The 12553-nt window shown below is 39.5% G+C and overlaps 1 protein-coding gene across 1 annotated transcript in view; it reads left to right on the top strand.

The window, feature by feature from the left end:
• The window catches only part of SDC2 (syndecan 2), a 61223-nt gene extending 49270 nt beyond the window's left edge, over positions 1 to 11953 (top strand). Inside the window, exons 2-5 of the mRNA XM_042785911.1 lie at positions 166 to 277; positions 7392 to 7525; positions 8331 to 8466; positions 9703 to 11953. Of these exons, the coding sequence (XP_042641845.1) occupies positions 166 to 277; positions 7392 to 7525; positions 8331 to 8466; positions 9703 to 9866 (546 nt within the window). The 3' untranslated portion in view covers positions 9867 to 11953. The remainder of the gene's footprint in view (positions 1 to 165; positions 278 to 7391; positions 7526 to 8330; positions 8467 to 9702) is intronic.
• The last annotated feature ends 600 nt before the right edge of the window (positions 11954 to 12553 follow it).

Genomic DNA, 12553 nt, shown 5'->3' with positions numbered 1-12553 from the left:
ATTCTACAAATTTCTTTAACATATTAGACAAATGTGTTGCATAAACTGAAAGTGTAAACTGTTCAGTGTGCCATCATCAACTTCAGAAGTGGGAGCAAAGATTAAGAGACTGCTGTGCTGGAGAACTGTTATCTTTTTAACCATTCCCTCTTATCTGTTTTCCAGAAAGCAGATGTGACCTCTGATAAAGATTTATACCTTGACAACAGCTCTGTTGAAGAAGCATCAGGCGTCTATCCAATTGATGATGATGATTATTCTTCTGGGTCAGGTTCAGGTGAGACAACATGTCACAATTTGATTTTAAAAAGTGTAAGAAGTAATGCAATTATTTGAGAAAAGCTGTGCTGTTTTCCTTTATAAACTGGAGATGATATTTTCAGTGAGTACCATGAGTGCTTGGTTCTCTATTTACAGAGCACTGAGCATCCCTGCGGGCTGGGTTTTAAATATTAACTTTCTGCTCTTTTCTCTTACTCCTTTGTTGCATCATTTCACTGTGTTATTTTCTCTCTGCTGCCCCTCTGGTTTCTGTGCAGATCTCTCTGGAGTTTAGAAATAAAGATTAGAGAAGGCTTAGTTCTCCCATAGCATAATGCTAATTTAGTAGTCTGTAAGAAAACATAGCAGCAGCAAACTTGTTTTCTTTTATATGTATCCAGGTTGACATAAACATGGTGTCCACTTCTTTTTTGTTGTTATTGTTTTAAATTTGGAAGTCTAGATACTGCCAAAAACACGACAGTTTTCTCTGAAGTAATTACATCCATACAGTGAATAAAGAAATTAATAAATATAACATACTGAGTTCTCAGATTTAAACACTCATTAAAGGCATGTAGCTAGCTCATCATTTTTCAAAATAATGGCAGTGAAACCTCATTAATCATTTCTCTTAGCCTCTTTGTGGAGTGTCTTCTAGACTAGCTGGGAGGCTTCAGCCATTAAAAGTTAAGTGCAGGATTTTATGATAGTTCTGGAATAGAAATTTCCTTATTGTTGTGAGCATTTGCTGAGCTGTTGAGGAATTCCCTTTTATTTTCCAAGTGTGTTACTTGTTTGTTATTTCACTTTTTGTAATCTGTTTTTTGATGTTGTGAATTTTTAAAGGGTGAACCCTTCTTGTTGCACCTTGGTATTGTGACTTTAGTAAGCCACAGTTGAGGGTTTTTTTGATGGATTTTTGTTTTTCCTTTCTTTTGGAGTTTCAAATATATGTAAAAATGAAGTCTGCAGAGATCTGATTGTGCTGCCAGGCAAATTCAGTCCTGTCAGTCATTGGCACCTGGGTAATAACCTGCATTTTGGGAGTCCTCCATAGAGGGAATTTGACATTCCAATGTGGTAAGAGGCTTAATCAGCCCTCCTTGCTGTAGGCTTCTTTGAGTGGAAATTTAACTTCATTTAAAAAAAAAAAAAAAAAAAAAAAAAAAAAAAAGAAACAACCACTCAACCTAATTAGTCAGTGATTTCATCCAATTCCCAGGATTGTCTAAGGAAGTTTCTCACCTCTGAGAAAATTGCCCTTTCAGTCAGAATCCCATTCTGTCATGTCTTCAGTGACTTTGGAAGCTTCAGGAAAGGAGATAAGTTGACAATAAATATCAGAATGGAGAATGGTCTAGTTTGGTTTTATTTCATCCCTCAGTGGAGTTTGGCTGTTTCTAATATGGATGATTTAAAATGCAGCCCTGCTTCTGAAGTGGAAAGGACTATACAAGAACTGGCTTCAGATTTTATTAACCTATCTCAGTGGTAAAAGCAGAGCCAAAAAGACAGAAACTACATCTAGGTTTCACCAAAAGTAATACCTTGGCTTTCTCTTCTCTCTTTTCCTGTGATCAGCCTTGAGCCGTGAGTGAAAGATGGAGTCTATAACACACTCATGCTGCCTCTGGCAGTCTCATTCTTTCCTACAAGCAAGCAGGAAAAGTCTCATTGTAGACTGAGACTAGCTGGATGCCCCTCCAGAGAGCTCATGTGACAGTACCAAAATCTAATTCTTTTGAACAAAGGAAGAACTCTTAAGTTCAAATAATCTTCCGCAAAATCTGTGAGTCTAGTTTTATTTACTTAAGAAAAAATCTCAAGACAGAAGCAAATCAGCATCTCCTCTGCCCTGTTCATTCTGTACTTACTGCTATCTCCATTTTATGAAGTGGAAGGTGTCCTGCAGTTGTACCAATGATCAGTTTTCCTCATTATGTTGAATATGTCTCCCTTTACTTGATACTCAGTGATGTAGTGTTCCTAGCAGGAAGAGTCTTCCCACTCAGGAGTGGTTTTCTTGCTATGTAATTCCACTCCAAGCAAACAGATCCAAGATGACAACATGCTGACTCCTTTCTTTGGTATGAAAATTGTTAGCTGCCACCAGGCTTATGGAGATAAACAGGAATTGTCAGCACCACCATTAATGCCCTTGCAGGTCTGCAAGCAGCATTAACATGGACAAATGTCACTGTAAGCATGATGCATTTCAAACTAGAAATTGGTTGAGGGCTTTTCGCAAGGAGAAAAAAAGGTGATGGTGTTCTGCTTTTTTTCTTTTCTTTCCTTTCATAGACTCTTCAGTCTTGCTGTACATTCAGCTACTGTTGTGCATTTGCCCAGCTATTCAGTCTGAATCCATTAGTCAACAGTTTCCAAAGAAGCTGTGCAAGCTTCCTGATTGTCCTGTATCAAAAGCAGAAAGTCCATAGTGAATTTGTTAGCTCATTGTTTCCTTCTTCAAGTCTCCATCTCTGAAGAGATGCCTCAGTCTGTCATGACTCTTTAGTGTAGGTGTTTGTATACAGCATAATAATAAAAGAGTAAAAATATGTTTCCTGCTTACATACAACTTGAAATGCTTTTATAACTACTGTTGCTTTTTCGTCTGACATAAAAGATCTTAACTGACCCTTGGTCTTGCAGGTACCTGGAAGTAGCTGCTAAACAGCATGACTACCCTTATGTTAAGGAAAGGTACCATCTTTATTAGATTTATCTGGAAGTTCTTTGGAAAACTGTCTGGTTCTTGGGTCTTCTCTTAAGTTACTGCTGGTAGACAAGTCTCTACTGTATATATATAATATATATATCTCAATCAGAATCTTGTACAGATTTTTCCTTGCCCTTCTTCTCTTCCCCAGCCTAATAATTCTCAGTCAATAGCAGCTCAAGTTGAGAAGGTTAGCTCAGGGTGAACTAGGTCTAGACTGATGTTGTGACTGGAGACTGTTCTTGGAGGAAAGTTATGGTGGTGGGGTTGGAGCTCCTCCAAGAAACACAAGAGACCTGCTTTGGCTCCTGACCTAACGGGAAGCCGAAGTTACGCTCCAGGTCCAGAAGGAAGTTTCGGACTCCAGTGGCAGTGGGGCTGGGTGCCGGGTGGTGGCGTGGCGGGGGGGCCGTGGCTGGGGAGGGGAGCCACGGGCGCTCTCCCAGGTGCTGATCAGGAGGCAGCATGGGCGCCGTGGCCGACACTGGGTGCTCCTGGCCCTGGTGGCAGTGTGCCCAACAGGCACTCCAGGTGGGGTGACACACCCCCTCTTGGTGTGCTTCCCCTCCTGTGGTGCAGGCAACACAGCAATTATTAATTTTCCATTTCCTAAGGTCCCACTCATAAGTGCCTTTCAGACTGTCTTGGGGCAAGAGCTGCTTCTGTCCATCTGCTACACCAGCCCCAAGCATGCTTTAGGGCACTGACTGCCTGGTCCTCCACGTCCCTTAATGTAAAAACCCACTGTGATGCTGTATGAAACTGTGGTTTTGTCGTGCCGGACAGAATCTTATACTTCAGTGTAGTTAGGACTCTTCTTTTTACTCTTTCTTCAAGTTTTTTGGGGATCTTTTTCCCTCCTCATGTGAAAATTATCAGAGACATGACATCCTTGCACTGTCCCCATTTATTTCAGCTGCAGTTCCCTGACAGGCTACTACTATTATGTTTAACGTGTCATCTCTGGTTGCCTAACGCTGTGTTGGTTAAGGGTTGCATTGAGGACTTCCTCAATGGGGGGTGAGATAAGACAGCTAAAAATATGTCATTCTGGTGTGTTTCACATTGATGATAGAGATGGAAGATGTGAAAGAGATTGTGAGTATGTGTGTGCCCACCTTATGACAAGTTTGCTTGTGGTGATAGTACTCCAGAGAGCGATGTGCAACAGCAAATGAACATGATGCCAAAGGATAGGGTGAAATGATTGGGTTTGTTTGGTAGGAAGGGTTAATCACTGGCTGCTTTGCAAGTAAGAATGCTAACTACTGTGGGCTTTTTGTAGTATACAATAATTTAAGCTGGTACAGCCTTGATTTCCTGACAAGTTTCCTCAAGCACCAGGAGTGTGAAAGAGCATTTGTGTTCCCATCATCCAAGGAGCAGCTAATCGACACATCACTGGCAGCTATATTAGATATTTCCAATACTACAGCACAATTTATAGTTATTTTGACTACTATGAAGACAATGGTTAGGCATCCAGAAGAAACTGCAGTGAATCAAAGATGGTGTGTGATGATTGAGAGCCCTCAACTATTTACAACAGAGATGGCTATGGGTTTAATTACTGCAGGGTTTTTGAGGTGTCCTCACTAAGAAGGCAGTATCTATTTGTAGAGGGACTCAAGACAGTTAATACCCAAGCTGTCCAAATCCAGAAACCTTCTAAAGAGACAGTGATATTTTCAAGAGGAAGAAGCAAGCTCTTACACTCCAACAGTATTCGTCTTGACAACCTAGTTGGAAGTTTTACTTACAACACTTGCAGTTTTTTTCTTTCCAATCATGCTTGGTTTCAGGGAGGGGGGTGATTTTCTTTCTTTTTTTTTTTTTTTTTTTTTTTTTTTTTTTTTTTTTTGTCTTTTAGGGAATATAGTACTATGTAAAATGCTATTGCTATGTTCTGGAGAGGATTAGAGATATTTTTTTCGTCCCTCAGTCCTATTCACAGGTAATTCTGAGAATACTACTGTCAGTTTATCAAGGGAAGTGCCTTCCCTTTGTTTAGACTCCATGCCAAGCAGAAACCCACCTAGATAAAGCTAATTAGAAAGCAGGAACCATGGGAATATGTCTGAGCTGGCACCTGAGTCAGGCCTAAATGATGGGTGCCCCAATGTTTTGGGGATTGTCAGTATTCCTCTGAGGCTGTACAGAAGAGCAGTTGGGTACATTTGGTGCAAATCTAGCAACTAGCCCAGGAGTTGATTAGTCACCCATTTGTTGAGAGACCAGAGATCTGCATCCTCTGTAGCCAGAGAGGTTCAGACCTGTAACACTCACCATTTTATCTGGCAGACACAACTACTGCCTGAAGCGAAGGTGGCATTTAAGGATTTGGAGGAGGGGTTGTCATTAAATGGGATTTATCATTCCATAAAAAGAAGAAAATAAAGTTCTGTACTCTCAAAATGTGTTTTATCAGATCTCTAATCTGATCATCAATTTTTATTTCCTTGACTGTGAAAGTCTTGTGTAATATCGAGGAACTTTGGAAGGTAAAGCAGGCTGAGCTATCCGTTGGGCCATTATTTCTCAAAGAAAACTCTTGAGGCAAATCGAGGAAAATTTTCCTGTTGGATGCCTTTTCTCACCTCTGTTTTGAAGCAGGATGTTGGTTTTTTGATCTTTGATTAGCATTTCAGGAAAATACCTGATTCTTGTTGTGAGGTCTTTATTCTGGAGGTTGCACTGTAATTTTGGTATCTCTGAAGGTTTTTCCAATATTATTCTGTGCCGGCAGCTTTAATGGAGTACTTTTTTAAAAGATCGCAAATCTTCTTTTTTACAGTACAGAACTTGTTTCAGTTATTGTCTTGTTAATGCCCTTCCTTTCAATGCCAAATGTATATAATTCTTGATTGTGAGTTCAGAACTTTGTTATTGCACTCTTATTTTCAGCCCGTTTTCTTTCTGTACAAAAATAAGATAAAAAGTCAGTTTTGAATGAGTGAATCATACTATTCTTTTGTAAGAGAATATATTTTTATTTGACAGGCATTTGACTCTTATGCACATTTGCTGGATTTATTACCCAATAGTTACTTGGGTAACCAGTGTCTGTAATGAGCGGAACACATTGAGATTCCTAAGGAGTGTTCCAAGGAGAGGTTGATTCTTTTCCTCTTTCAGGTCTTGCAATAATTTAGTCTCTTGTCTGTGTCTTCTTCCTTCCAGTATCACTAAAGGATATTTATTAGACTTGTCCATTATCTTATTCTAAAAAAGCCTTCACACTCCAACAGGGCTTTGAATGTGGCGGAAATTAAATTTAAGATCATCTTTAGGGAGTTTTCTGTCTTCTTTATTTCAAAAGAAAAAGGCCTCTGAATTATGTGGAGTTTAAAAACATGTCAATTCATTGTGACTGAAACATAAAGTAATAGAAATCTTCCTGTAGATGGAAACTACTTGATTTTTTTATGTTTAAAGGTTTAACGGATTTGCTGTAGAGGAGAGGTTTTGTTGTTGAAGCAGTGTGTTACAGGGAAAAACTGTTCAGTTCATGTGGTTTAAGTCAGGATAAAGAAGTTTATTAACTGATTTATTTATGATATGTAATTAACTGGCAATAACTGAGTTATACTTTTGGGCTCAATGTCAGCAATATGATGGATAAACATAATACCAGCCACTTACACAATGGTAACATGCAATTACAAATTTCCAACCCCCCTTCTGTAACTGATCCCAACATGTGCCACAGGCACACAAAAACTTGTGTGCACATACACGCATCCCTCTTGCAGGTGTGGTGTGTGCCAGCTTCCCTCCTCCGGGTGTGCAGGACCCACTGCCTGCACACCCCCACTATGGGAGACATGGGTGCCCCAGCCCCATGTGATCCCAGGGCCCCACCACCTCCTGACACCCCCAGGAGTTGACCCTGCACCCCCCGGGTGTGGGTTCCAGGGGTGCCCCCATGGTGGCCGTGGGAGAGCTGGAGGGGGCTGCTGGGGTCACCCATGGGGTGGGGGTTGGCACTGCCAAGCCCTGACAGAGCCCCTGGTGCCACAGGGCCACGTCGGACAGGGTGACACCAGCCCTGATGGCTGCTGCTTCCACTCCATGGTCTCTTCCCCCAGTAAAAGTGTTTGTTTTTTTTATAGTTCTTTTCAGCTGGTTCCTTCTGTTTCAAAAAATATCATGGTAGTTTCCTGGCTACTGCTTAATATGGCTGATGGCCCCCTTTCCTCTTTCATGGGATCACTTGGGGCAAATATCCCCCTGAAAGTTTGGGGCACACTCTTGCACTTTCATCCTTATCTCAGCAGGCATTGTCATCTAGGCCATTTACCAAGGGTGGGCTGTGCAAGCACCCCTACTTCAGTGTCATCATAAAAAAATATAATTGGTCTGGAAGAATTTCACAGGTCAATGAAATGTCACTTTTTTTTGTCTCCAGGTGCTGAAGAAGACGAGGATAGTGCAGTGATAACAACATCCAGAACACTTCCAAAGTTACCGACAACTAGTGATGCATCTAGGGCTGAGACCACCACGGTGAAAATGCAGACCAAGATGCCTGCACAAACAAAGGTGCGGGGCTGGAGAGCAACACCATTTACAGCGGTTCCGCTGTACCCCACTGGTGGCTTGATGTTAACTTTGTGTGATTTATATCAATTAAAAAGCCCCTAAAAACTTTATTTAATGTTACTGCAGCCTGTTATATGAATACAGAGCTGCTCAGTTTCATTCCTACTAGGACGTCTGAGTAGGAACATCTGGATTTCACATGAAAGGAGAGAGACACACAAAAAAGAATTTCTCATGATACACAAGACAGTTTCTCATGATACTATTGAGTCCAAGCTGTACCTTTTTTGCATCTCTCAAAGAGTTATTAAAAAATTCTGCATGACACTTCCCTTCTCAAAGGAGAATGTTGTGTGGTTTGGCTGCAGTTTGAACACTTGCCAGGTTCCATTTGTATTTCAGTATTTCCTTCTACCACCATAGGTAATATTGTCTAAGTTACCCTCAAAGGCATTCTGAATATAACATACCTGATGTTTTAATTTCAGAACTGTTATTTCATTCAGAGGCTGTTATTCTGATAAACACAGGCAATATTTAACAGCTGTTTGCTAAATATACTTTTGGGGGTTTTAGACTTGTGGATAGTGTTTTTCATTCCGACATTGTGACGACAAATAGATCCAGTTACAATGTCTAGCACAGCTTTCTGTGGTCAAAAAGCTTCCCACGTGTTGTGTTTGTGGGTTTTGTGGAATACGTGCATGGAGCCACAGCTTCGTGGCTGCCCATGACAGTCAGTGACTGTGCCGACTTGCTGTGCACCCTGTCTGTAAGCAATGCTCTGTTTTCCTTTTTGTGCCAGTCACCTGAAGAAATTGATAAAGAGGAAAGGCCTGACATGGATGCCAAGAAAAAGAGTGATGATCCAGGGGATGACACCGACGTGTTCACTGAGAAGCATTCAGAAAACCTCTTCCAGAGAACAGAAGTTCTGGCAGGTGAGGCAGCGTTTGCCAAGGTCTGTCTCACCAGAAATACCACAGAAAACAGAGGGGATCCATATCAAATAATGCAAACTCAACACTCGTGTTTTCTTGGTAGATTCTGTTCTGTTCATAGCAGGTAGCCAGTGGTTGCTCTGTTGAGAATGAGACGGGCATCTTCTGGAGTCATTTAATAGCAAAGACTGTTGCTAATTGATTTGACATCCACAAGTTGAATGCTGCCTGCTGAATATCTGGAGCTTCCACAGCTCAGAAAGGGAGTTGCAATTTGTATTGAGACTTGCGGTGCAGAAATGTATTTCTCACCCACACTCCCAAGAGCACATCGCTGTCTGGTCTGCCTGGTGCAGATGGACACTGCCTGGGAGGAGCTCATGGCAGGGGTGGGGTGGGCGGGTGGATGGGGAGGGATGGATGAGCACCCTCCTGAGGATACAGAGGGTCTATTTCCATGCATAACCCAATAGCCAGCAATGTTTTCACTGCATGTGAGGTTTTTTGGCATAAAAACAGTGTTTACGAGTATAGTTTTCCCCCATGTCCTCAGAGTGGGGGTTGGGAGCCATGGAAGTCACACAGTTTTGGATCACATCTTTCTATGAGTATCAAAATGTGAAATAGCCTTAATAGCCACATCAGTGGAATCGTGCAGGTTTGCTCTTGAAGTCTAGTTGGAGTTGGTACTTTCTACACACTCACAAGTGCGTGATGAATGTAATGACTCTGTTCCTACAGCTCCGTGAAATGTTCTCTCCTCTGACTCATCAATAGGAAATTCATTTCAGTCTAGAGTCAGAGTGAAAACTCGTGGAGAAAAGGGAAAACCTGTTTCTTAGCTAGTGTAATAAAATAGTTCTTCTAAGGCTAAAAATTGTAACTGTAGAAAAATGAGTTTGAAAGAAACTCAGATTGAGACAACCTTGTGCTCTGGCAGTACCGGTGGCTTTCTTAATTGAGGTTTTGGAAAATTTTTAATAATCCTTCTAGAACTGTGGGTCATTGGATGACTGACTTGTAGATGGAATGTCCTTTTAGGTGTTTGCCTTCATAAACACAAACAGTCTTTCTGTGAATATATTTCAGGATACTAATAATCAAGACAGTTGCATAATGGGAGACCTTTTCTGCAATTTGAAAATGATGGCAAACTCATTGTGTGAGATGAAAAAGAAACATGATGCTAAACTTGTTTTTCTGGCATATTGTGAATCTCTGTTTCTCTGATTACAGCTGTTATTGCTGGCGGAGTTATCGGTTTTCTTTTCGCAATCTTCCTTATCCTGCTGCTGGTATATCGCATGAGAAAGAAGGATGAAGGCAGTTACGACCTTGGTGAACGTAAACCATCCTGTGCTGCCTATCAAAAGGCACCTACTAAGGAGTTTTATGCATAAAATTCCTATTTAGTGTCTCTATTTATGAGATCACTGAACTTTTTTAAATAAAGCTTTTGCATAGAATAATGAAGATTTTTTTTTTTCATTAAAGAGCCATTATGGCACCTTTATGATAAAATCCCATTGTATTTAAAACTTTTCATGTATTCCTTTAAAAATGTAAAATTAAAACTTAACATTTGCAGTGTTCTGTGAATAACAGTGGCAAAGCATTATTTTATAAAACCATTGATGTTCACTGAATCATTTTTAAAACTTTATGCATAAATATAATGAAAATTATTGTTTTATCCTATGGTTCAATGAAAGTTGTTTAATTTTTGTCGGCATGTCTCAGATTGATCTTACAAGTTAGTTTTTATTTCATTAATTTATCTGTTTCCAAAAAATGCCTTTTTGTAGTTGTCATGGTGCAATTTGTCTTCAGATAATTCAGATAACAGTAACTTTTAGTGTAAATGTAATTTTTCAGCTATGTAAACTTTAACCTCCACTTTGTATAAATTTAAGTGTCAGAATATCAATTTTACACTTTGCATTGTTTCTCAGCATACCTGTAGCTTCAGTGAGATTTGTAACAGCAAATTAATGTGTAAAATTGGATTATTACTACAAACTGTATAGTCATATTCTTACTAAACAAATCTCCTGTAAGGAAGATTTGGAGTAAGCTACTGACAAACCTAAGCAAACCCAAAGACTCTAACAGTATTTTGAGAAGTTGCTGCAGATTTCTTTGGCCACTGTATTTGTTAATTATTTGCAATTTGAAGGTACAAGTAGGGGTTTAAATTTTTGTTCTTTAAAAATGCATTTAAGTTGTAAACGTCTTTTAAAGCCTTTGAAGTGCCTATGATTATATGTAACTTGTCGCAGACTGGTGTTAATGAGTATATAACAGTAAAAGAAAATGTTGGTATTTTATAAGCACAGACAATTCTAATGGTAACTTTTGTAGTCTTACATGGATAGACATAATTGTAATTTGGGAACATAAACACTACTGAATAAATCATGCGGCCTAATACTGAGAATTCCATTGTGAGATACTTTTGTACGCTTTTCATTTTATGTCTGCTTGCTTATGTTTTAATGTCACGAGTACATCTAGTAGATCTTTAAAATCCAGACCAAAAAAAAAAAAAAAAAAGGCTGTTGATCAAGATGATCCTCAAATCAGATTTATTGCTGAAGTGGCAGAGAAAAGCGGGAACGTTTAAATCTTGCATCTGGTATATGAGCTATGAGTCATTTGACCTTTGCATTATGTTTAATGGCAGTATTGACCTAGACCTGTTCTTCCTGCAAGTGTTGTTTTCCGTACTGTAAAATTCAAAGGAGTACCCGGGTTCATTTATTGTGTATATCGGTTTTTGATTTGTTGTTCAGGTTTGTTTTTTTCCCGTCCTTTTGGAGAATTTGGGTTTATTCTGCTCGGACTCCAGCAGAAGAGTTGAGACAAGTGGAATATCTTCATAAGAGAAGAAGGAAATATTCCGAGTAGAAGAGAAAAGGCTCTGTTGCTTAGACCTCAGATAGGTGTTGGATAGAGGAACACGTGGAGAAGACGATAGTCTGCCTCCTTATATTATGCTTTGTAACAGACAAATGGCTTCGTCTTCTGCTCTGTTGACCTCCTAATTTTTTATTTTTGAGATTTCAAAATATAGGTGTTGAGGACATCAAGCTGAACTGCTTCTCAGAAATGGCAATGTATTGTAAATAAGATCTGGTAGCTCTTCACATAAGAGTTGCTAAACTTGTATTTGTTGCTGTCCCAAGTTCAGTGGTCATTTAGGAACAAACAAACGCTATCCTGTGCTAAAATATTTAATATATTGCTTTTTAAATTACTTACACTTACTGGCAAATTTTTCAAAGCCATACAAGTTCAACAAGTAAAAACAGGGTAAGAATTTAACAGGTATATCTTATTGTGCAATATTTAGTGAAATTCAATTAGTAAAATAACTGCTTGAAGTAACTGTGCCAGGAAAAGAAAATTTCTGGCAAATGCTGTGCCACTGCTGTAAAATAAAGCATTTGTTCAAGTGCCAAAATAAAGTCTACCATGCCTAAACTAATACTTTATTTGTATAGTCTGACATCCAGTTTTTTGAAGCCCACTTTGCCTAAGGTAGTAGGTCTGAATTTTCATGCAATGAATATCTCTGTAAATATAAATATTAAACACCAGATAAATTGTCTCCTCCTTCATAAGCAAATTGATATTAAGAAGCTCTTTTCCTTTTATTTATATATGTTAGACTCTGCCTCTATACCTAATGTACAGGGCACTTTATCCAACATAGACATCTGTTGTAATTATGCAGGCTACCGAATATTACGCTTGTGTGGTTCTTCCTGCATCTGCTTACAAGCCAAAGCAATGGTAAAGTTTCAGCTCTATTTCACCACGCGCCTTTTTTAACCCCACATATCCATTATCTGCTCTGTTATATGCCGAAGAGGTTTAGTACTTCAGCTATGTACACTGACTTAAAGTATTGCAGTCCTCCCACCTTCCACAACAAAAACCTGAAACTTCTTTAACCTACAGTAGGCGCGGTAGTAGCATTTATCATCTCACGATCTCTTCGCCCTTCTGTTTTTAGTGCCAAACCCTACTATTAGGGAAAAATTCTGAGAGCTGTCATCTTGATTATAAACATCGGTTCAGTTTT

This window comes from Tyto alba, unplaced genomic scaffold (genome assembly GCF_018691265.1).
Source record: "Tyto alba isolate M040663 unplaced genomic scaffold, T.alba_DEE_v4.0 Super-Scaffold_9, whole genome shotgun sequence".
NCBI classification, from domain to species: Eukaryota; Metazoa; Chordata; class Aves; order Strigiformes; family Tytonidae; genus Tyto; species Tyto alba.
Note: the sequence above shows the minus strand (reverse complement) of the source record. Positions and strands in the feature narration are given on the sequence as shown.